The sequence below is a fragment of the Odontesthes bonariensis genome, chromosome 3 (assembly GCF_027942865.1).
Source record: "Odontesthes bonariensis isolate fOdoBon6 chromosome 3, fOdoBon6.hap1, whole genome shotgun sequence".
Taxonomy (NCBI): Eukaryota; Metazoa; Chordata; class Actinopteri; order Atheriniformes; family Atherinopsidae; genus Odontesthes; species Odontesthes bonariensis.
Genome location: NC_134508.1, coordinates 26,524,346 through 26,548,795, shown reverse-complemented (window position 1 = coordinate 26,548,795; position 24,450 = coordinate 26,524,346). Strand labels below are relative to the sequence as shown.

Here is a 24,450-nt window from a genome sequence, read left to right as displayed (position 1 = left end):
CTCTCAATCAGCTCTCAATTACCTCATGTAGAGGCTTCAGGACACACACATGTTTGGAAAAATAAGAATGCAGCCACAACATTATGAAATGGAATAAGATTAGGGGTGACTTTGTAGAAGATGCTGTTGTTAAAGATTTTTGTCAACCTAAGTCATTTTGACAAACCGGCCTCAGAAGAGACAGGTGACAATTTAGAGAATAAAATCAATGTATTTTAAGGCTTCCACTCGCTGCCAGATCAAATTCCTCTCATCTTGGGATGTGCTGCTTCTGCTGCCAGAACTCTGCTGCAGGGATGGAAAATTCCACTCATTGGATGTTTGGAAGATGGTTATGGTGAGTGCTGTCCAACATGTTGGTCCTTAAAGTGGGACGATAGCCATGGTGTACGATTCATGATTTACATCCAGTCATTCAATGACCTCCGTTGCTCTATCGATGGACGCATCATCCTGAAAGAGACCACTCCCATCAAATAGAAATCTTTACTGTAGTCTATAATGGGTAAGTGGACCTCGACCATGCCAGCAAATTATGGAGGCTCCAGGCCGCCTCAATTGGACTCAATGTTTCAGGATTCTTTAGTTAATCTCTAACTGTCTCTTGTAATACAAAAAAAAATCCCTTATTCATGATTTGTACAGAGATAGGTCTACAGTCATGCCAAATGACTCTATGGGGCTGTAATTTGACACAGAACTGCTTTGAGCTTAATAGTTTCTTGACAACTGCAATGTGTGAAGTAGTACAGACAACTAATCTGTTGCCTTCTCATTGATTCATACCTTTGACTTCTTATGAACTTTTTAAAATGTATATCAAGAGGTCTGTGCTGAGCATTAGCAGAGAGATGTGCAGAAACCTCTTAACATTTCTCTTCAGGTTTTGATCATATTTTGCCCTCAGTAATCTGTTGTTTTCCCTTGCAGCTGTCCACCAGACTCAAGCTACAAGCTTGAGTCCTCCTTGATCCGCATGCAAATGTGGTCTTCCAGACACTCCAGAAATCACATGTGCACTGAGAACCTATCCTCTTTTTGCTTGCTGGTGTTGCCACACATTTGCCTTTGAGCACACAGTGTGATGTTACCGCCTTGAGGAAATCCAGAATTTGCAGCAGCCATGGAACGAGCAGAAAACCTCGTCTTGGATTAGTGTCACAGAATGTTAGGATTCGGTTCTTAGGAGCACTGATTGAATGTTATAATTTTTCTCGCTAAGTTATGAAAGAGTTGATATTTTGGCTCGATGGAGGAAAAGTCAGGGAAGTGCAGTTCCTCCTGAGGGAGGCATAACTGTCTGCACAAATATTTCAGTGTGGAGAAGTGTGGTGGATGGACTCAACAACATGCTGACACTGCCATCCACATATCCACTCACAAAGCTAAACCTGTCACAAAGATGGCAGCCCCTCTGGAAAGATGAGAAGCTGACTTTTATTGTAGATACACGGTGCTTCACAGGGCATGAACTCAACTGTAATTGTCCCTGTCAGGCAACCTTTTAGACCATATTGAAAAAATACTTCTCGTAACAGGGATAATTTAGTTGGATGATTGGTACACTTTAATTACCACATCACTTAACCTTCTCTTTTGTGATAGGATGCCATTTAAAGGTAAAACATTTCTCCAAACAGTTGCTCAAAGCTCTAAGATATGACTGACAGTCGCCGACATATATACTGATATGCCAAGTGTTTATTTGAATACATTACTTATCAACTAATTAGCCATAAATAAAGGACATAATTATTTTTAAAACAAACATCTGCTTTTGTGTGCCTCAGCACATGTATTTGGTGTGTCTGAAGTCACTACCGACTCAATTCCTTAGAAAAAACACAACAGGAGCACTTTGTTTGAGGCCCTATTAGTTAAAAAATCTGTGAGTGATTCATTGACTCTCTTTGAGTTAACAGGTCAGATTAAGAGTGGATTTTTTTACATTCCCACCTTTATCTCCACTCGACTTCTTTTTTAGAACTTTTTAAAGAACAGCCAATCCTCAACTGCAGATTTATAGTTCACTTAACTAATAATTGCCTACCAGCATTTCAATTTAATGCTTTATATCTTGACTAGAAAAGCTGACTTCTACTTGGCTTTCTTCAATATTTTTTTTCCAGTCAGAAGTTGGATTTAAATTTCAATTTCCCATTTGACATTGAATGCACCACCCTGTTCCATTGGAAACGCAAACAAATAAGCACCCCCCTGAAAAAACTGAAAAATGAAAACACAGAGGACTCGACAAACGGTGAAGCTCAGGGTTTGTTAAGTCAATAAGCAAAGTATGTACCCCGCCTCTCACCCAATGACAGCTGGGATAGGCTTCAGCCCCCTCCTGACCCTGAATTGGATTAAATGACCATAAAAAATGGATGGATACATAAATCCATACATCCATTTTTTATGGTCACTTAGATGGATGGAATAAGGACATGAATTTTAACTTAACTTGTTAATGTTACTTACTGCAGAAACTCTGGTTTAACGCAAGAAACCTGGATCAGACTGTGTTGTGGTTATCATTAAAATCTGCATTAATCTGTCTACTGGAAAAAGGTAGCTGCCAGTGTTAGGGGAAGCAGTGGCAGTTGCTCTAACATGACAGTATGCAGCTTCCTAAAAAAAGCTCACTGTGCCCCTATTTCCTGTTCAAAGAGATTAACATTAAAGCTGATGAAGATGAGATTTATTCTGCTGGGCATTAGTCCCACCGACCTGAAGATGTCAAGTGAGTGTCGTCACAGTTTTTGAAATGCCTGTGTTGAGTTTGACTTTCTCATTTTGAAGTTTGACTTGTTTTTGCATGCAGCCACGTGCTGTGAGTTGCTGCTTCTGAATGAGTGATTTCACTTCAAGCAGGCAAACTTTACATTAGCATTAATGGCAGCTGTGCGGTGACTGCGGGACATGGTTTCCATGTGTTCCACTTGTGTATTTCTGACTTGAAGAAGCACCTGCTGAAGTTGCCCCGCTCCTCCAACCCCCCCACTGAGCGTCCTGCCATTTCCTTTCAAAACAGGAGGATGTGATGCGAGGATGTGTGCTGTGGTCAGGTCCCTGGTGAGCTCAAACTTGCAGAGCAGAGGTGTGAGAGATGGCTCCATGACAATGGGTTTCCTGGCTAAAGTTTTTTCTTTCTTTCTTTCTTTCTTTCTCAGGAGGATATTGACTGTTTAACACCAGTCTTTGGGCTGCGTAAAGGTTAGACAGAACAAAGATGGTTTAAGTATGATAAAATGTGGGAATGAAAGAGTTAGTTTTGTCTGTGCTGGAGGTCTCGATGCCAGATAGCCACCCACTGCACACTGGGTACAATACAACTATGCCTCCAAGGCCATGCAACATGTCTTTATTTAACCCTGAGGGAGGGATTGTTGATTTTTCTTTTGTTATCATAAAATGCTCTTTGCCGCCATGTGTGGAAGCCTTTCGCACCTCATTTTGAACTATGCAGTCCTTCACCAGAGCTGCTGCAGAAATTCAGGCAAGTTATATTTTCAGTTGAGCAGGGGCTAATTTTTATTTCATACTCAGCAGTTGTCGACAATTCCTTTTCATGATGAAGCCTCTGGAAACTACCAGCTGTACCAGTCCTACTTTTCAACTTTTACACAACCCATCCATTTACTCATCCTCCTTTTCCCCCCTCAGCACCGGGGGAAGATGAAGCACTTGAGTTTTTTGCTAGAGTCTGTTTCCCGGCAGCGGCCCGAGCTTTAAGATGGATCGAGGGGATTTTGCATGGGGTGGGGTGGAGGGAGAAAGAGATGTGAGTGAGAACAGGAGCAGAGAGAGAGAAATGTTACTGCTGAGGCACAGCAAATGAGGGCTGTGGAGAGGGGAGGAGGGCGGGAGGAGTGAGTGAGAAGAGGTCCTGCGCCCAGAGGACAGGTGCTGCTGTCTTCTGTAGTATTAGGATTTGATTGATTTTTACCTGCTGGTAGACAGGAGACTCACTCCTTGCCTCCCGTTTCTTTTTCGCATCCCTTCCACTCAGCCTGTCTGGAGCCGCAGAGGACTGTCAGTCTGCACAGGATCAGAGTGAGTGTGCCTCCAGCTCCGATACCTGCACTGCCACCCTGCTTCACTCTCCCTCACGGCTGTGCACCAACATGCTCTCAGAGGCACACGTTGAGAGAACTTTCTCTCTCGCGTGCACACTTACATGCTGACAAGCAGGCAGGCACACCCCCTCCCATTATCTCTGCGCCGTGCAGTTCTGCTCATATTGGTGTGAGGGACTGTGTTTCACTCCTCAGCAGCAGCAGCAGCAGGACCGGTCCAGAGAGGAGCGGTCATCAGCAGACATCACACACCAGCTTCTCCAACTCCAGGCAAGCATCCCTCTTCTTCTCTTTTGTTCTATTTGCTCTTTTCCCACTCTCCCGTTTTCCCCATCTTTATGTGACGCAGCGCTCCTGACCTTCCCTTTTTCATTCCTCTTCCCTAATATCTTCAGCGTGCGCCACTGGGACAGCCATGGAGGACACCCTGACCTGCAGCCACGCCACCTTCTCCCAGGTGTTTGGACGCCAGGGACAGCTCATGCAGGCCAGTGAGTGGTCTGAATTACACCTCCAAACAAATCATTAGCCAGCGGCACACACTGCATGCCAGCGTAACTGATCTCCACCCACAGCATTTCCCCACGATCCCGTCCTCATGTGTTACTGCCATTTTCATCTAGATGACGCTGACAGGGTGCAACGAACGTTTCTTTTACAAAGTACGACGTATCAAGCAGAAAGACTACAGTGTCAAAGCCCGAATCTTTGCTGCTGCTGTGACAAGGAGCAGAGTTTGGAAGAAAAAAAAATCTACAGCAAAACTGGGTTATTTTTACTCCACAAGGGGAGGGTTACAGGGATTTGTGTACTTACACTATATTGCCAAAAGTATTCACACCCATCCAAATAATTAAATTCAGGTGTTCCAATCACTTCCATGGCCACAAGTGTATAAATGCAAGCACCTAGGCATGCAGACTGCTTCTACAAACATTTGTGAAAGAATGGGTCGCTCTCAGGAGCTCAGTCAATTCCAGCGTGGTGCCGTGATGGGATGCCACCTGTGCAACAAGTCCAATCGTGAAATTTCCTCGCTACTAAATATTCCACAGTCAACTGTGCGTGGTATTAAAACAAAGTGGAAGCGATTGGGAACGACAGCAACTCAGCCCCGGAGTGTACCTAAAATGACAGAGCGGGGTCAGCGGATGCTGAGGCGCATAGTGCGCAGAGGTCGCCGACTTTCTGCAGAGTCAATCGCTGCGGACCTCCAAACTTCACGTGGCCTTCAGATTAGCTTAAGAACAGTGCGTAGAGAGCTTCATGGAATGGGTTTCCATGGCCGAGCAGCTGCATCCAAGCCATACATCACCAAGTGCAATGCAAAGCGTCAAATGCAGTGAAGCACGCCGCCACTGGGCTCTGGAGCAGTGGAGACGAGTTCTCCCGAGTGATAAATCAAGCTTCTCAATCTGGCAATCTGATGGAGGAGTCTGGCGGTTGCCAGGAGAACGGTACTGATCTGACTGCATTGTGCCAAGTGAAAAGTTTGGTGGAGGGGGATTATGGTGTGGGGTTGTTTTTCAGGAGCTGGGCTTGGCCCCTTATCCAGTGAAAGGAACTCTGAATGCTTCAGCGTACCAATATATTTTGGACAATTTCATGCTCCCAACTTTGTGGAAATAGTTTTTTTTCCCTGTTCCAACATGACTGCGCGCTAGTGCACAAAGCAAGGTCCATAAAGACATGGATGAACGATTTTGGTGTGCAAGAACTTGACTGTCCTGCACAGAGTCCTGACCTCAACCCCATAGAACACCTTTGGGATGAATTAGAGCGGAAACTGCGAGCCAGGCCTTCTAGTCCAACATCAGTGTCTGACCTCACAAATGCGCTTCTGGAAGAATTATCAAAAATTCACATAAACACAGGACTAAACCTTATGGAAAGCTTTCCCAGAAGAGTTGAAGCTGTTATAACTGGAAAGGGTGGGCCAACGTCATATTAAACTGGATTAAGAATGGAATGCCAAGTTCATATGCGTCTAAAGCATGAGCGAATACTTTTGGCATTATAGTGTATGTGTGAGGGAAAGAACCATTTGAAGATTTTGCTATTCATCCTTAAAAGACTGAATGATTGTGGCTGATGTTTGTGATGGTAATTCAGCGAGATTCGAAGGAGCAAGTTGGATGCGCAAACTTGTGAAATGATGTAGGGTGTTGCAAGAGCACAGCTTCTTCAGACTATACCCAAGCTAAATTTGGGGCTGTGACTCAAGATAAGTGGAAGTAGGCTGCTCTGATTATTTTTTAGTATTCGGTGTTAATGGAGCACTTATGAAAGTATGTTATCAAAATTAACATTTATGCATGTTTTCAGTAATTTTCTTGCTTTCTAAAGTAGCAGAATTCGATTTTTTTCCCCAATAAGGTGTAGCAACAACATCATTTAATCTAGCTGAAAAGTTTTTTTTTTTTTTTTTTTTTATAATGCAGGCGCACAACATTAGTGAAGTTAAGTCTAACGGCTTGAGATTATATCAGGGAGGTTCTCTGAGCTCAGACTAATCTATCAGTATTTTCAGCAGTGTAGACACATTACAACCTTGGAGTGCCTTGGAGTTATATCTTTTTGTGCAATGCACATGGTCAGAATACATATTTGGCCCAAAGTGGAAGACTGTCTTGTCTTCATAATAAAAGTGTCAACTGCTCCCTCATCAGACTGGATGTTTCTCCTCAGAGAGACTACTGGGCGAATATTCTCAGTAGCTTTGATGTTTCTACACAGTCATAAATGCAAAGTGTTTCTTCACACACTGTTATGAAGGATAATGAGGAGAGCCCAGTCGGATATCGAAAATTAAACTGTCTTTGGAGTTGCATCCCATGCACCGACTTTGTCATATCAATTTAATTTACTGTGTTTCTCTTCATTACCACTTGGAGAAAGAAATGTCTGATTGGAGTTTCAAAGCCAGCCTTATAAACAAGAACCCAGCTAAGATAGGCTGGGGAGCTAATAATGGAAATGCAGCAGCATTCTTCTGTGCTGGAAAATACATGCTTTTCAACTTGTGTGCATCAATTATGCTGTGTTGCTTCATGTGTCGAGATTTACAGTCATGGAGTTATTTGAGGGGATAAACAAGCAAGTCTGCTGCAGCAGATTGTTGTCTGTTCTGAGGTTTTTCGCCTCCTCTTTGCACAAGAGCAGCCTTTTATAAATAATGCACTTTGTTCGAATGTATCTGTGGGTTTGATACTGTGATGATAAGAGGGTATTACAGTTAAAGGGCTGCAGGGCGCTGATAAATATTCTGCTTCAAACAGGAGAGTGCTGGAAGCATCTTTAGTAAATGAGTGGTTTTGGAGTGCTGGTGATCCACTGTGTGCCTCTCTGGTTTCATATTTGTGAGGAAAATGGAAAGGGTGACCCACACAGTGAGGATTTAGGTGCAAACAGTACAAGACACAATTCAAACTTGTAATGCAGGCTACACAGTTCTCAAATGTGTTTACATACCAGTCTGCACGGACGCATTACACAGTACAGTATGAGTGAGTGGGTCAGTTTAACTGGACGATGATCATGAGAACTGAAATAAAACAAGAGGAGGTGTGTCAGTGCTGAGGATTCGTTGCTGACAGTTTGAGCCAGTGTTGCCCTAAAAAAAAAAACCCAGATAAACCAATCAATCAATCAATGTACTCATAAAAATGAAAAGGATAGGATAGATGGGAAGATGGAAAAGACAGTGAGACTTTAGAGTCAGGGACAAAAAGTTTTAGTCGTTACCACAAGGCAGCAAATGATGTACCACTGTCCATCAATTAACACAAATTAATTAGAGGCTGACAAGTCACTCCTAAAGAAATATTTTTGAGTAGCTAATGAATAGGTACAGTAGCTAAAGACTGAGAGAAGGAATGAATAAGGAAATACTTTATAAGCATCAAATAAATCGCAAACAACTTTCCAATTCTTAATAAACCTCAAGCGATAATTAGTTTGGAGACAACAGAGTAGTGGTTCCAACATAAATGAATGATTAATTAATGATTCATTCATGGATATTATCATCCATTCTCTGACTGCCTTCTTCATTTGTGATTCCTGCTAAACTCTGAACCAACTACACAAAGCTTGTGTACCTAAATATCAGTCACTGTTTTTTTTGCATTGTGAGTAGCAGGGCCGGCCCAAGCCTTTATGAAGCCTTAAGCAGAATTTAATTTGGGCCCCCCCTACCATCACCTCAGCTCCAGATGCCTCATTATTCCATAGGCTACACTGTTATGTGTATAACGGACCCACAATCATTAGCATTATTTGTAATCATCTTACATTATACAGGTGTCATTCTTGTTTTTAACCTTAAAGGGATAGCAAACTCATAAATATGGTTTAATTAACTTCTACATAAAGAGTGATGTATAAGTATGGCTCATTAATTTAACTATTTGAAAGCAACATCAGCAGGCTGGAGACTGCATTTATAGTAAACACGTTAAATAGTTTAATTTCTTTCAGATGTGCAATGGTGTGCAAAATGTTCAAAATCCAAATACAAAATAGAATCAAATGACATTCACATTATCTTACAGAAAATTAAAGTTATATTATAGTATTAATTATATTATATTTATTAAATAATAAATACAATACTTAAATAATTTTGCCCAGTGGTGGCAGCAGCCAACAGGAGGCATACATTAACCTAGTATTAGTATTTTGTCAAAATTATTATTATTTTTTTCTGGTTTAATACAATTTAGTTTAAATTATTCAATGTTATTTTAATTTCATGTATATATATACTTTTTTATCACAACGTCTCAGTGCTCTCTGGGGCCCCCTGGTGGCGTGGGGGCCCTAAGCGACTGCGTAGTTGGCATATCCCTTGGGCCGGCTCTGGTGAGTAGTAATACATCATGTTGAGTTGTTACAAACCAGTCCTTCATTACTGTTCTGTGTTGCTTAAAGTAGAGAGGTCTGTCATACTTACTGACAAATAACTACCTAATTATGACTAGAAGTTACCATTTTACCCTTCTGGATCCCATTTTCCATTTTACAAGTAATGACAATCCTGGCTTTAAAATCAGATTGGGAAACAAATACATTTCAGGTACAAATGGTGCACTTGAAAATGTTTTCATTATGTATATCTGTAATATTGAAAATCAGTAATGTAATATGAAAAATCTTTATACTTCTAACATTTAACTAATGCTCAAGTATCAATGAACAGACCACACATACTGACCTCACTTAAAGAGACACAAAAAGGTCAGGAATGCTCAAAAACAGCATTTAAATAATGAATGAAGAAGACTTGAAAATGGCGTGTGACAAACCATGAAGAATGTGGTCAATATCATTGATCTTCACAATAAACTAATCATTAGCTAATGATTCATTTACACAGGATCTCTCAAACTGTTCTATCGTCACTTCTCTTATCGCTTATAACTACTCAAAATTGTGTGTCCTGTTCCACCGTGAAGAGTTGTCGATAGAACAATAGATTGCGTTGTAGTGTGTGGTGCTGCTTCTTAGCAATATTGAGTTTCAATGTTCAAAAGGGACCTTCTTGTCACAGTTCATTACAGTCAAAGGTTTGAGCACATTGCACCTTTTGTTGATTTTCTGCATCAAAATGAGTCAATATAACCCCTCTAGAAGACAGACATTAAAAGCAGAAACCTTTCCTCAATATAACAGAATCCGTCACCTTCGAGAACTCTCCCACTAATGCTCTTCGGAACAGGAAATGCAGTTCAACAATTGTCAGTGCATTAGATATTTTCAGCTGATAAATAATCCGACTCTTCGGAGCTTGTGATTGCACTCAACATCTATGGGCTCCTCTTTGCAACGATCTAAAAGTGAAGCTAATTGATGCCCACTAAGCAAGAGAGGGCCATAAAAAGACATAAAAGCACTTTCCTGAAAAGGCATCAGGACAGATGGAAGTCAACACAAGATCTGGATAATTATGAAAATTCTTCTGAGAAAAAAAATCTGCTCGTCTGTTGGGCAGAGACACAAATGGAAACCTCCACGTAACTGCAACGAGATGCAGGGCAGTTTAGCTGATACAGTAGTGATTTATCAATCAATTGTGCCATGTTGATGCGCCAACAGTGTTGAGATAGATCTACAACCCAGAGGGTCAGGGGGTCAGTTTTTTTTGTGAAATGGGATGACTGCTGCATACTGAAGACAGTCTGCAGAGATGGAGGACTATTTACAACGCTTATCTGTCTTCCAGAGAATGGGTGGGTATGTGCTGAAGCTGTGGTGAAGAGGGGACTAAAGGTGGAGTTGGTAGTTTTTACGTTCCTTTGATATAAATTATCAGTGCTCGAAGGCCATATTTTATTGTCTGAGGCTGCATGAATTGTAACTTTTTTCTTTTAACCCGGAAGTTTCCAAAGATTTTTATGCAACTGTAAAACCAGGCAAAGCGAAATTCTCTTTTTGCAAGAGTTAGAGTGGAAGCTATAAAGCATACTGTAATAAAATAAGATTAGTTGAATGTAAGAAGAAAAAAGGAGATTTATTTTTTCTCACTTTCATTCAGCTCGTTTGGAGTCTCTGTTTTATCACGAAAAGCCTCATGAGAGCTCAGTATGATGTGGATCCACTATCAGCCTCAAGTGAAATTCTGTTTGACTGGGCTACAGTGAGCGGATAAATGGTTATAGCGGACGCACAAGTAAATCAGCGTCCCCGGCTGATGTTGCGTTTTGATGTGAAGAGCTCAAATCCAGTGCTATACCACGTGACTTCTACATAAAAAAGAAAGGAGTGATATCTTGTTATAAAATGTAATATTGATGAGGAACAAGAGCTGTTAGCCTACTGTACGAGTGCAGCAACATTTCATAATAATAGCTGTACTCTGTAATTTGCAGCCTGAGAATAAATCCCTCCTCCTGTTTTGAGCACAGTAAGTGTGGAGGCATTAGCCTGATGAAGGAACTACACCTTTTCTCTGATAAAATAGGAGGAGAAGCTGCTGCCCTGAAAACTGCATCCCTATTTTGAACATTCCTTGTGTTGCCTCCTCACCCTTCTCAGTATCTCAGCTATAATTTTTTTTTACCAACATCTTTCATCACTGTTTGCCCCCAAACTGCTTGTGGTGACAAAAAGATCTTGAGACTTAACAGCTACATAAAAAAAAAAGCCCCATGTGTGCTATCACTGCATTAGCACAAATCCCTGCAAACTCAGCCTCTGCTTCTTTCTGCCCAAATGGCAGTTCCCTAAGAGTCCAGTAGTCACCGTTCTGCTTCACTGAATGACAGTGATGTGAGGACAGGAATACTGTAAGCTTGTCTGCAGTGTAGCGTACAGAGTGGGTCCAGAGAGGCCGATATCTCTGAATATTGTCATCCTTCCTCTTTTGTATCGCCATCCTCATGCCTCTGCTAAAGGAGGTCAAGGTGCTGGCATCTGCCCAACATTTTCATTCCTGTTAGACTCCAGGGCTGTCGGCCATTGGGCTTAATAGTAATATAATTCAGAGAGCGGTTCTTTGGAGTGGGTCTTTGGCAGAATGACATTCAGGGCAGGTGTGCTCTGAAATTAATCCCATTAGAGCAAAGAGACATTTTTACCCAATAAATTACAAAATGTCATCTTTCTCATTCTCTTTTCACTGCCATAGCTCTGTCAGATATATTAGATATGCAAACAATTTAGCCTACATTGCCACTGCTGAGTTTGCCTAATACATCCATCACACTGCTTTATTTACTCTCACCTACATTATTGATCTGCTAAGATCGAGTGTATACCCAGCAGCACTGAAAATCACTTCTTCAGAGTCAATACAAGCCTAATTTAGAGCTCCCTCCCTCCTCTTATCCCCATATTGGATTTAAGAGTGGAGCTTAGACTGTCGGACCGCGTGTCTTTCAGACAGTATATCCACACTTACAGCAACGGCCTCAGGCCAGTCAGAGCAGCTGTATAACTCCAGATAGTTTACTGTACATATTTGATTAAAGGTATATTACCAGCCAGCAGAATTCAGTTAGATTTACACTTTGTTGTTGTGTGTTTTGAGCTGCATATGCATCTCTGTTCTCCAGGAGAGGATCAGGACTACATGTATCTTCATTAGCACACATTAGCGAATGATCAATAAATAGATGGGAGTTAACTTATTGTGATGTATGTTCCGAGAATCAGCCGCTCAGGTCTTTGACAGGAGATCAACATGTTCCCCTTGACTGACAGCGGCTTCCTCACTGACTAAAGATCCTTTATTAGAAGAAGCTGAGCTTCATTAACTCCAATATGTTATTCGTAGCATGACAAGACAGGTGCTCTGCAAGAAGACAGTGGTTCAGCACTCATGAATATTTCACTTATTCTTTTATGAACTTTCTGGCATTATGCCTTCATTTAAAGGTTGTGGAGATTCTGCAGGAATTTTGAAGTTTTGCTGTAAACAAAACAAGACTAAATGTCTGCAGTCAAAAAAAAAGAAGAAGGCAGAGGTTTGTTCTTAGCTGCAAAGATGCATAGTTAGCTACGAAGTCATAGTTAACACGCCAGCATTTGCTAAAAGCCACAAATGTTAACTTCACGGAGGTGCTAGAAAAAACACGTTGAGATATTTCTATATTGTAAAGTAAATCTCATGACTAACTCTTCATAAATGTTTCTAAGCGCATTGCAACTATTGATAAGATGTCTATTAGCCACCAAGTCGCTGACACATGAGGTAAACAGCATTGATCATCTTTTTCCAATTGCACCTGCCGAAGAGATATATTAGACAACGAGAGAGCAGCCGGCTCTTGAGGTTGATGTGGATAAGGCTTTGAGCTACTTTAACGGGATGAGTCAGTCAGTCCAACACAGCAGTTCTTGTGGGTTGTTATTTAGTGGTTAGAAACAGCCATAAGTTTATTGGGACAACCAGTGTGATCTGGCAACAACTCAGGATGCAAGTAGGGAGTGAAGTGTTGTCTCTGTTACCCCACAGAGAAGCTACAGAAAACCTTAATCATGACTTTGAAAAGAGACTGAACACAGTGCATCACACCTTGGTGTTTATCAAATGCTGTTTAAACGGCACAAGGTGGTTAGGCAGGTGCTTTTAATGTTGTGGCTAATCGGGCAGTGTATGCATGTATTCCATATCTGTGTGTATATAATGTGTATAGTATTGTCTCAGTGTCCCGTGGCGTGTCTGGCTTCACAAAACATGAGGTGAAGCTTGTCAATATTCTAACATGAGGCAATTTTGAATTAGTTATCTAAAAAATCCCAATTGAAAGTTTCAATCCCAAGTAAAGTGTGTAAAATATGGATTAAAAACAGAATGTAATGATTTTAAAATCTCATAAAGCAATATTTAATTCACAATAGAGCATATAAACTTCAATATTTCTTTAAAAAAATGAGTTCATCTTGAATTTAATGGCAGCAACAAAAACGTTGGATAGGGCCTTGTTAACCCCTGTGTAGAATCCCTCCTACTGTTAACAACTCCAGCTCCACAGGCACCAATGCTGCCCCACACCATTACAGATGGAGGCTTTTGAACTGAGTGCTGAGAGCAAGCTGGATGGTTCCTACGCTCTTTGTTTAGAAGACACGGTGTCCTTGATTTCTAAAAAGAATTTCACATGTCGATCTGTCTGACCACAGAACAGTTTTCCATTTAGCCTCGGCTCGTTTTAAATGAACTTTGGCCCAGAGACGACTGGGATGTCTGGTTATGTTCACATATGGCTGTTCCCTGCACACAGAGACACCTCCACATTCTCTGAATCTTTTAATGATATCATGTTCTGTAGATGATGGAAGATTCATAGTCTTCACAAATTTACATTGGAAAAACATCACTCTGAAATTGCTCCATAAAGAAGTATGTTGATGAAGGTTCTCCTGCTCATGTCATCCTGGTCATGGAATTCATAAGAGTTTGAATAAGGGCAACTCGACTTTTTCTTGGATCTTGAAGATGTTTCACCTCTCAATCGAAAGGCTTCTTCAGTTCTGAAGTAGATGGTGGGGAGTATCAGCCTATAAGCAGAGAGGGTTATTACAGTCACATGTGCCACTGAACCCCCTGACCAATATGCATGGCGTTAGAGTCATTATCACCTATGAATTGTCTACCTGCCTGAAAGGGCGACATTTGGTCACTGGACTCCATAAAGAAGCTGTCCATCTTTACTCCTTACAGACTGTACATCTCTAAGTTGCTCTTTTTGTACCCGGGCATGTAACCTGTAACGACCTTTTGTTAATTAACCTGAATAGTTTTAATATGTTCCTCCAGCTGTTTCTTTTTAGCACCACTTACCTTTGCTGACTTTTGTTGACGCTGTCCCAATTTTTTTTAAGACATGTTGCTGCCATTAAATTCAAGATGAGCTAATATTGTTCATGTAAAACTAAAATATCTCACTTTCAACACTTGATGTGATTTCTACGTTCTATCGTGAGTAAAGTCTTACATTACATTTTACAGGGCGTCACGACTGCACTTGCAGAAAAAGTTGACACGTAAAAGAAGATAGAAGCAACTTTCTTTTTGATCGAACTGTATGGGATCTTTTTTTAAAAAAAGGCTTCACTTTCTGGTGGAAAACTCATTTTGCTTTTGCAGTTGCCGCCTTAAACAATAAAAACATGAATAAATAAAAGCTTTTTTTTTCTTCCTGCAGCAATATAAAAGTATGTCTGCGTAATGGATAAAGTGCTTTGCTGTTTCTCAGGCATTTTACTCATTGTTGCATTGTTTTAAAGGATTATTGTATTTTTTTTTTCGCTTGCTCTGCCTCTGGCTCTCTTTTTCTAAATCTCTGTCTTTTTTAATCTCTTTCACACATGCACTCTTGGGAAAGTGGAAAAATTTAAGTGAATGCACGAAAGCTGAATCCTGCGCGCTCAGTGAGCACATCTCTCGGATTTAATAGTCACTCATATCCACCACTTTAAAATAGCTAAATTTGCCACTGCTTGACGTGCTGCATGCACGCCGAGCATTTAAGGTATGAAAAACAGTGGATTTCACATAGGGACTAATCCTGCTGATTCTGCCGACTGTATGAATACTGTGCGAGTATCTCTAAGTAGTCTTATTCAGTCATTGTGTTTTCTGACTGAATCTGCACACTGTACGTTTGAATAAATATTCAAGTTCTGATGGAGTAGAAAACATCCAGACTGCTAACGCTCAAAGCTGTTGAGATGAAAAATGGTTTGAATAAATTCTTGTGCCTCAGGAGCAGCTTCCAGTGTGCTGTTGCCATCCCTCCCGTGTTTTCAGCGCCATTAAACCCTCTGCTTGTGTGCTGACACTGCATATCTGCATCACTATGCTCAGTACTTCTGGCTTCTTTTTCTCCTCTCTTCCTCAGGTAAACTTTACCAAATGCCAAGCTGCATCCCGAAACATCAGTTTGTGTTAGAGTACATCTCATATTGCTGTCACAATCCACCACAGAGCAGACGCAGAAACAGGAGGAAATGTGTACTGGGACAAGAGGCAACAGCCACAAAACAATGCTCATATAGAAAACGTACTGAGGAATATAAATTTCAAAATGCAACCTCATTGCCAAATAAAGTTGGATATCATGTAAAATTGACAAAAGAACAGAATGCAGTGATTTGCAAATTCTTGCATCACCTTTCTATCACTCTGTCAGTGATTGGGAGATGAGGGGACTTGTTATAGTTTTGAGAGTCAAATGGGGTTGCTGTTCGGGGACCTCATTAAGCAGGTAAAGATGCAAAACTATCCGTTTGTAAATCTTGCAGAATGAGATTTGTCAGTTTCTACCACGGATAAGCAGGACCTTCCCTTCAAGTTCTTTCAGCACTTTGGGTCAACTCTGTTATTGTAATTGTGTTTTATAAATAAAGTTGGATTGGATTGGTTTCAGAGAACAACTCCTGGCTGGCAGCATATGTTGATGCAAAACCTGTTTACATTTTTCAACATTAATGGGGCCTTCGCAGCTGTGCAAGTTCCTCATGCCATGTGCACCAATTAATCCTTGTACCAAAGATTCTCGCTGTTGAGCTGTGCACTGATAAGTCGGATGGTGCTTGTCTTTATCCTGGATCATAATAAAAGAGTACACGAGAGCTTCTACTTTACTTCAACCCTTTCCAGAATTTCTGGATCGGGTACATATGTGTTTTCTTCTTTACATTGTAGAGATTTATATGCCTTTTTGGATGCAGTGAGCTTTGTTCAATGGTTTTCAAAAGTGTCCCTGAGCCCATGCAGGGAGCTCAGCTGTAGAACTGTGTCCGTTTTAATGCAGTGATGTCTGGGGATCTGATATCTTGCCCACTCTGTATTCTGTAGATTTCTCAAGATATTTTTAATCTTGTAATGCTATTATTTACTGTAGATTATGAAAATGCTAAGTTGTGTGCAGTTTCATCATTTGGATGAGCAATGCGGTAGAACTGAATGCTCTCGCTGTGTTTTAGAAAGAAACATTAGAAACTAATGTGTATGGTTTTAAGTCTCCTCTAACAATTTTTCCAGTCTTGTTGCTCCATCCCAGCTCTTTTGAAACATGTTGCTGTCATTAGATTAAAAGTCAGCTTTTTATTTTTAGATAAAGGGAAAATTTCACATGCTCATCTGCAACTACTGCAACCAACATGAACTAACAGAGATTCACTTTGCTTGTGCCTTATTATACAGCTCAGCTTAATTGAGTCCGGAGGACGATCTGGTGTGCCTTGAGCTTGTATAAATATGAACCACTAGTTAGCACAGGAACTCCTGTGATGATAAAATATGGCTGACTCTCCTGGTTGTTTCTCTTTAACATGCAGAGCATGCAGTGCAGTTCAGTGATGGGAGTGGCAGTGCACACTATGTGTTAGTCAGCGTTAAGATTAGTTTTCGTTTAATCGAGTTCCTGTGTAAGACCGGAAAATTTTAATAACCCTGGAAACATTTCTTAAGTTCAAGTTGAACTTTTTTTCTGTCCTAAATGTCTCCCCTGGGTTATTTCTATAAAGCGGCAAAGAAGCTGCGCACTTTTTATGAAAAAGATACATTAAAAGTTTGCTGGTGTGTTAATGGTTTAAAGCATTGGTTCTTAAACTTTTTACCCCACGTGCCACATGGTAAATGTTTAGTTTTCTCTGGATACCACCATTATCACCGTTGTTAAAAAACTATTTTATATAAAAATCCTTTTCAAGTCTCTGCACACACACACACACGCACACACACACACACACACACACACACACACACATACATACAGACAGTGAGTAAGAACACCGAATACTGTGTGCCAACAGCATATTTGAAAAATTTATCTTAAAAAAGTTTATCTTAAACAGTGAGCTGTTAGTCTAACTTGTAAATTGGATGCAATCAAAATTTCTTATGGTTCCCACTACAGGGAGCTTGTGTACCACCAGTGGTGCACCCAGCACTAATGAGCAGAGCTATATATGAACCTACCCACCGTGAATGACAAATATTCTTAAGTTCAGAGACTTTTTTGCACATATGCTTTGATATCAGTTTATACTACAAGGAGATGAGTGTATTTGATAAAGATTGATTTATGAAGCCTGCAGATTGTGGATGAGAATAGATTATCTCTTGTTGCCAGATCACAAAAAAAGAAAAGGAAAAAAAAAACCCAGAAATGATTTGAGCTCATGAATCTGACAACATGCCATCACTCTTTGGAAGGAAGTTGTAAACGTATTAGTCTGTGTATTCTGATCTATTTCTGAACAGAGCCTGCATGTTTGGTGACATTCTCTGACATCTAATACTCTAACAAAGGTCCTGGATGATACATAAATGAGCATGAGCAGTGCCTTGGGGGTGTCTCAACTTCCTCATACCTGAATACATCCCAGACTGATGCAGAGAACTAAAGTGAACTAAAGTGACCACTGGTTGTGGTCAACAGACACATTTCAGCTATGAAACCCTATACTAATCCAATGCTGCACCTGGTGGGGGACAAACAGCTCCACAGCCTTCATCCCTTAACTGCCTTAGTTTGTGCCTTTATAGCCATCAGAATACAAAAAAAAAAAAAAAACGTAGCCGTAATCTGTTGAGGAAAAGCAAAATCCATTCTAGCAAAACAAGACCAATTACCCAGTGTTGCCTTCTTGTTATCTGAACTAGTGACATCATCTGGGAGATCACATTGGGATCCCCCAAACCATAACCCCACAGTGCTTTCAGTTATGTTGCTTAACTCAACCTTTTACCACAGACCAGGAGAAGACTTCTAAAAATTAGACTGGAATAGCTTCAAACCTGGTGCTGTCCGTGAGTCCACAGCAGTAGAAAATAAGATGAAAGCTTTCTGAGATGTGAACAGACAGAGATTCCTTGATTTAAGATTTAAGCCTTTAATGTTTTTTTTTCCTTGCGTACTATGACAGAAATGATCCAAGGTAAATCAATTATTACCAAAAAGTCACACCTATGTATATATACACATAAGAAAACACAAGTATATACACATCATTTCCAAATATAACAAAGTCCAATTTTATCAAGAAAAGATGAATTGCCCTTTTTAATAATAAATGTGATCAGGGAGAAATAAAGGAAATGTATTAACTTTATGTGCTCTAAAGTGCTTGTTTAGATCAAAGACTGTATGGTTATTTCATACATAAATTGTTATGCTGAATTGTACTAAAAACCCAGTGTGAGTCCCTCAGAATAGGACAAAAAAATCACATAAAGGTTAAAAAAGATTATTTGGACCTCATTGCTGATGAAACCAATCAAACTAACAAATGTTGATACCAGGGGAATAAACCTTTGTTTAGTTGGCTGAAGCTTGACAGCTTCCTTTTCCCATTAAGTACAAAATTGTGTTATTTGGAAAGAACTCCATCTAACCTTTTGCAAAAGAAAAGACTTCCTTGTGATGCCACATTGCACGTTTTGCAGTGACAAAGCAAAGCACTGCATCAGTAACAAACTGTCATCTTTGAATCAGAGGATTGATGACAGCTTCGGTGTCTGGAGGTGTGTCCTGCTGTACCAGCTGTCGCATAAACACAGTCTGATTTGGCTCTGTCACTATCCTGCAGCTGGCTCTAAGATGCATCAGCTTTAACCCTGCCATTTTGTCTCTGTACCGTACAGACAACAAGGTTCAACGGTCCCACATTTAATAGGCAGTACAAATATGGCTGTACAGCTCATTCCATGACATGTAACATTATGCCAGTGGTTAATCACACTTCTCCTCAATTTTGAAGACAAACTATGTCAACAAACAGTTGCTTGTAGTGCAGCTAAAAATCTTTTTGTTCGTGTCACGAGTCCTCAGTTTATAGTGATATCAAAAAGGAGGGCATCAATGCTTCCCCTTACAAAAACTTGAATCTTCACTTTTCGGGGGTGATGTTTCAAAACTGACACAAGCTAGTAGACAAATCAAAATAGTTGAAGATTAGTTTTCTCTCAGTGGACTCTTTAAGTCGTTGATTGGTCGTATCTGCTCTAAAGTTTGATTCTTACTAGGTCTTTATTTCTTTCTACAGTTAGTCTCTCTTAAAATGATCTATAGAACCACTCTTTGAATGGATGCTTTGTCAATAAAAATAAAAATAAATGCAAGGATTTGCAAATCTAATAAAGCAATATTTCATTCATAAAATAAGATTAAGCCATTAGATATTAAAAAAAGAGACATTTTACTATTCCATAAAAAAGTATTAGTTCATCTTGAATATGATGGCAGCAACACATCTTAAAAAAACTTGGGATGCGGCACCATAAGTGCAAATGTAAGTGGTACTTCAAAAAGATGTAATGTGTCACTATCACCACAAGGCAGCAGTAATGCACAAAGCTGTTTGGCAACCTCCCTAAGAACATAATAGAGGGGTGCCTCACCACAGCCAGGTTACGCTACAATATGTCTGCCCATGTGAGCTTAACTACTGGTAGTGCTCCACTCAGAGAAACATGCAAAGCTAAAAACCGCAGCCGTCCAGCACTTCTGTGTGGAACTCCTTCAAAAAAACACATAGGAACATGCCGTCCAGTTCTAACCTATTAAAGTAAAGCTAATATGCTTTAAGTTTACCACAAGTATGCACTGTAATTTAAGAGTGAAGCACCCTGCTCAGTTATTTTCTTTATTCTTTATCGATTAATTAAACCATTTGTGACGAGTATAATGATATATGACACGATTTGTTGCATTATTTAAGAACGTAATAGTAAAAACAAACAAGTGCTGCTTGCGATATGTATGTGTTGCAGGGGAGGGCGGTTGTGAATCGTTAAATTGAGTAGTATTAAAAAATATTTTCACTTGAAATGCACATCCTTAGTAACTAACATGACTGGGTATAAAAAAGAGCACCTCGGAGAGAGTCTCTTGAACTGTCAGGACTTTGAATATTCCATCATCTGCAGTGGATAATATCTTTAAAAGATTCAGAGAATCTGGAAACATTTCTCTGCTCAAAGGACATGGCTGAAAATCTGTATTGGATCTGTCATGGAAATCACTGCATGGGCTCAGGAACACTTCCAGAGATTATTATTTGCAATCTCAGTTTGCTGGGCCATCTACAGATGAAAGTTAAAGCTCTATCAGGCAAAGAAGAAGCTATTTGTGATCTTGATCCAGTAATGCTGCCACCCTCTCTGGAACACAGCTCATTTAAAATGGACTGAGACAAAGTGGAAAACTGTTCTGTGGTCAGATTAATCAAAATTTGGAATTCTCTTTGGAAATCATGGATGCCATGTCCTCCAGACCAAAGAGGAGGGGAACCATCTGGCTTTTTATCGGTGCTCAGTCGAAACCCTGCATCTCTTATGGTATGGGGGTGCAGTAGTGCGTATGACGTTGGCAACTTGCACATCTGGAAAGGCACCATCAATATATTATATCTTTTTTATTTCCAGTTTACACAGATAAACAGAAGTCCTAAGTTAGCGCAAATTGAGGTAATTCATAAAATGATGTGTAGAAATACAGTAAAATGATTTCAGTCTGACACAAGTCTGGCAGAGTTTTGACTGATATAGTTTGCATTTTCTTCTAAATGTTTGGTCTTATTTTTCTCCTCAGCGTGCACAAGTTGTACCAAACGTATGAGCAGATTGGAGATCAGGTACATTAAACACATTTACTGCAACAGACTAGCAATTATGTCAAGTGGTTTTCTGCATCACGTGTCTTTTTGGTCAGTGCTGTCCTCCACAGACACATGCTCAGCATCATTAAACAGCACTATGTTCTCTATTTTTCTCAGGCTCACGAGTAGCAGCCATGTGAATATGGAGAGAGAGCATAGTTTGAAGTGTTTGATGTGAGATGGAGGTGAAAAATCCCACAGAATATGTTGAAGAAAGTCTAACTTGGTAAAGTCTTGAGTTGATGTGCCTTTGAACTCACAGAGTTGTTTACCGGCATAGAAACTTGTTAATGAATGATAGTGGTAATACTTGCAGTCTGAACTCAGGGGCTCATCGACTGTGAGACACCTGCTCTGAAATTGAATTTTGAGCATCAAAGTGACTGATGATGATAATGGGTTCAGAGCCGTCACCCCTGAGAGAATTTGAAGTTCATCTCTTTAATCCCCATCTGTCATACATTAAGTTTGGGAGTTTTGAGCTACCTGCCATTGTGCTGCGGCACAAAGATACTGTAGGCTGCGGCTCTGACCCACTTTCATCTGTCCTGAAAGATGGGTTCAGGCACACTCGCACAAACAGTCCTAATTGGCGGAAGGCTTGTCACTGGTGCAGCCTGTAGCCCTGGCTTTCGAGAGGCACTCCAGCATGAAGCCTCCCATATTTTGAAATGTCATGTGTGAGCTCACACAGGTCTTTTCTAACAAGCAGTTTTAACTCTGACTATAAAAAGACGAGAGGATCCTCATTTGCCCTCCTTATCTCAGCAGATCCGGAGACGTTTTTTTCTCCTCTATGTGCCAGTAGTGCTTTCAGAGATTCTCTTTATGCTTGTGTTCATGACTTAAAACTGCAGTTGTGAATAACTGGTAGTGGTGCACCTTGCCTCTGTGGGTCTAATTTGTGCTGTGAATCCTCTTTTTCCTGTGGATCACCAGCCAAACGTTGGCATTGTGTGTGGATATACAGTACAGTACACAGTAAGCTCACGACATTGCCAGCCTTTTTCAGCGTTCTTGTATATGAGCAGTGAAATCTTTTGCATAATGTAAAAAAATAGATTTGAGTCTGTCCAACAATAATTTCAAAAGAACACAACGCCGATGCAGTGATGAATCTATTTATATTTTTATGTAAGCTTTTGTTGCTGGTGTGTCTGTCTCTGATGTTTTTTTCTTCCAACTACACCCCTCAGTTTGAGAACCTTTTGCCTTTTCCTATCAAAGTAACACCAGGAAATATTTTATGTAGCTGATGTAGATGAGACAGGCTGGGGGGTAAAGTGGGTACATCAATGAAATAAAAACACAGAAACTGTACTGAACAACAACAAAGAATCTTTATAGAAATAAATCTGATGGGGGTGGATTGGATTTTTTTTTTCTCTTTGCCTATGTGTCCTCATGCTCTGTAGTTGAACTGAGCTTTTAAAACAGAGCATCAACTGACCCCTTAACCTTTTGAACAAGCAGGTATACCTCCTCTCACACGGTTCACTGCATCTGATATCAGTGAGTGCTGCTCCTTATCTCTAAATCAATTACTTATGCGAGTCACAGTCTGAGTGGTTTCATCAGGCGCTGAACAGTTGGCCTTGGGCAGATTATCAAAGCCATCGGGGGCTTTTATGTTCAGCCGATGGTTCGACACTTCCCCAGAGATTTGTTTTTTGAAGTGTTTGACTCAAAGGAAGAGAGGAGAAATCCAGGCTGCTCAGTTCTGATCTCTTGTTCTTCTCACTAGGTGGCACACTGATCAAAGTTATGTGAAATCAGCAGAGGGCACGTTAGGCTTTGCATCACACTGAAAGGAGCTTTCAGTTTCATTAAAATAAGGTGAATATTTAAATCATACTTTAGCAGCAACACTCAGAGAGATCAGATATGACAATTTTTTTCAGATAAACCCCATTCATCTTTGGCAGTAATTGCAATTTCATGGTTAAAAGTGCAGTTTTTATATGATACAGTTAAATATTAAAATATATATTTATTTTGCCTTTAGAAAGTTTGATGTTTTTACCTAACTTGTCAAATGTTTGGCCCCGGCCTTGCTTACGGAGGCATTAGCAGATGACCTAAAGGATCGAACACACATCTCTGTTCCCACTTCACTGCTATTAAACAGTCGCTGTTAGTCAGTGGAGTTACATGGCACTGAAAGGCCACTGAAGCAGCCAACAGAGGGATGTTTGCTGCACGCATCAAAGCTACCAGGTGGTGGCAATGTTGCTACGAGCAAAATCAAGTCTGTCCTTCGGTTTTCACATTCTAATGTTGAAGCAGTTATTACAAAGTGTTTCAGCTTGGTCGATACCGAAGTGTCACAAAGGGATTTGTATTTGGAAAAAATAAAAATAAAATTCCGCTTCCTTATCTAAAGGATTTTAGATTTATGACAAAAGTAGTCTGATCTGATCTACTCAAATACGGTTACACAGTCAGGATTTTCTCTTTGGTTACCTTATAATATAAATCATTAATGAGTTTCCTTAGACACCCGGAGATCGGTTTACATTTCAATGCTCAGCCTTCAGAATACGTTTGAGCGAGTCTTGTAATTTTGGAGAGAAATGTGTCAAATCTAGAAGTCATCATGTCAAAGTCATCTTGATACTTCACAAGAATGCATGGGGCACTTATACCCTAATTACAGAGTTAACAGCAGAGACATGACAGGAAACATGAACAGATAAAGATGGAGAAAGTCATTTTCAAAACCGAACCCATTAGTATCCTAGTTCATGGTTGGCTTCAGGGCTACAAACTGTTAACAGAGAGTTTGACTCAATGATGGAAGGAGTAGAGATGAAATAATGAAGGCATTCATCGAGTCCAATGACATTGTTGGGTGGTATGACAGAGAAAAATGTCAGATACTGGCACATTGGATCCATGGAAGACTAAGAGATAGTCTTGAGCCATAAAGTCTGAATGATCCCTAAACATTTGTTTTCTTTTAAAATTTTTACAAGAGATATCTTCCAAAGCTATTAGACATGTCACACAGCTGCAGTTGCTTGTCGCACCAGCAATTACCATAAATAAGAGTATATTGTGAGAAGTGAAGATGAGAAACAAAATTGGAAAAAAGACCCCATCATAGGCAATCTCAGTGAAATTGCCTGCCTTGTTTTATGTTAAATTAGGTGGCTTCTTTTTCTTTTCCCCTCTCTTATCTTAAAAATAAGTGTTTAAAGCTCACAGTTTGAAGAATGCATTCAGTGTGCACATTCTTCCTTTATCAACATGATGTGCACAT

The 24,450-nt window shown here is 40.2% G+C and overlaps 1 protein-coding gene across 5 annotated transcripts in view; it reads left to right on the top strand.

Moving 5' to 3' along the window:
- Positions 1-4,476: 4,476 nt before the first annotated feature.
- kaznb (kazrin, periplakin interacting protein b) overlaps positions 4,477-24,450 on the top strand; it is a 131,987-nt gene continuing 112,013 nt past the window's right edge. The window contains exon 1 of one of the 5 annotated variants that reach the window (XM_075461310.1): positions 4,477-4,567. In XM_075461310.1, the coding sequence (XP_075317425.1) occupies positions 4,492-4,567 (76 nt within the window). In that variant the 5' untranslated portion in view covers positions 4,477-4,491. The remainder of the gene's footprint in view (positions 4,568-24,450) is intronic. The other 4 variants (XM_075461311.1, XM_075461313.1, XM_075461314.1 and 1 more) reach the window with 4 other exon arrangements.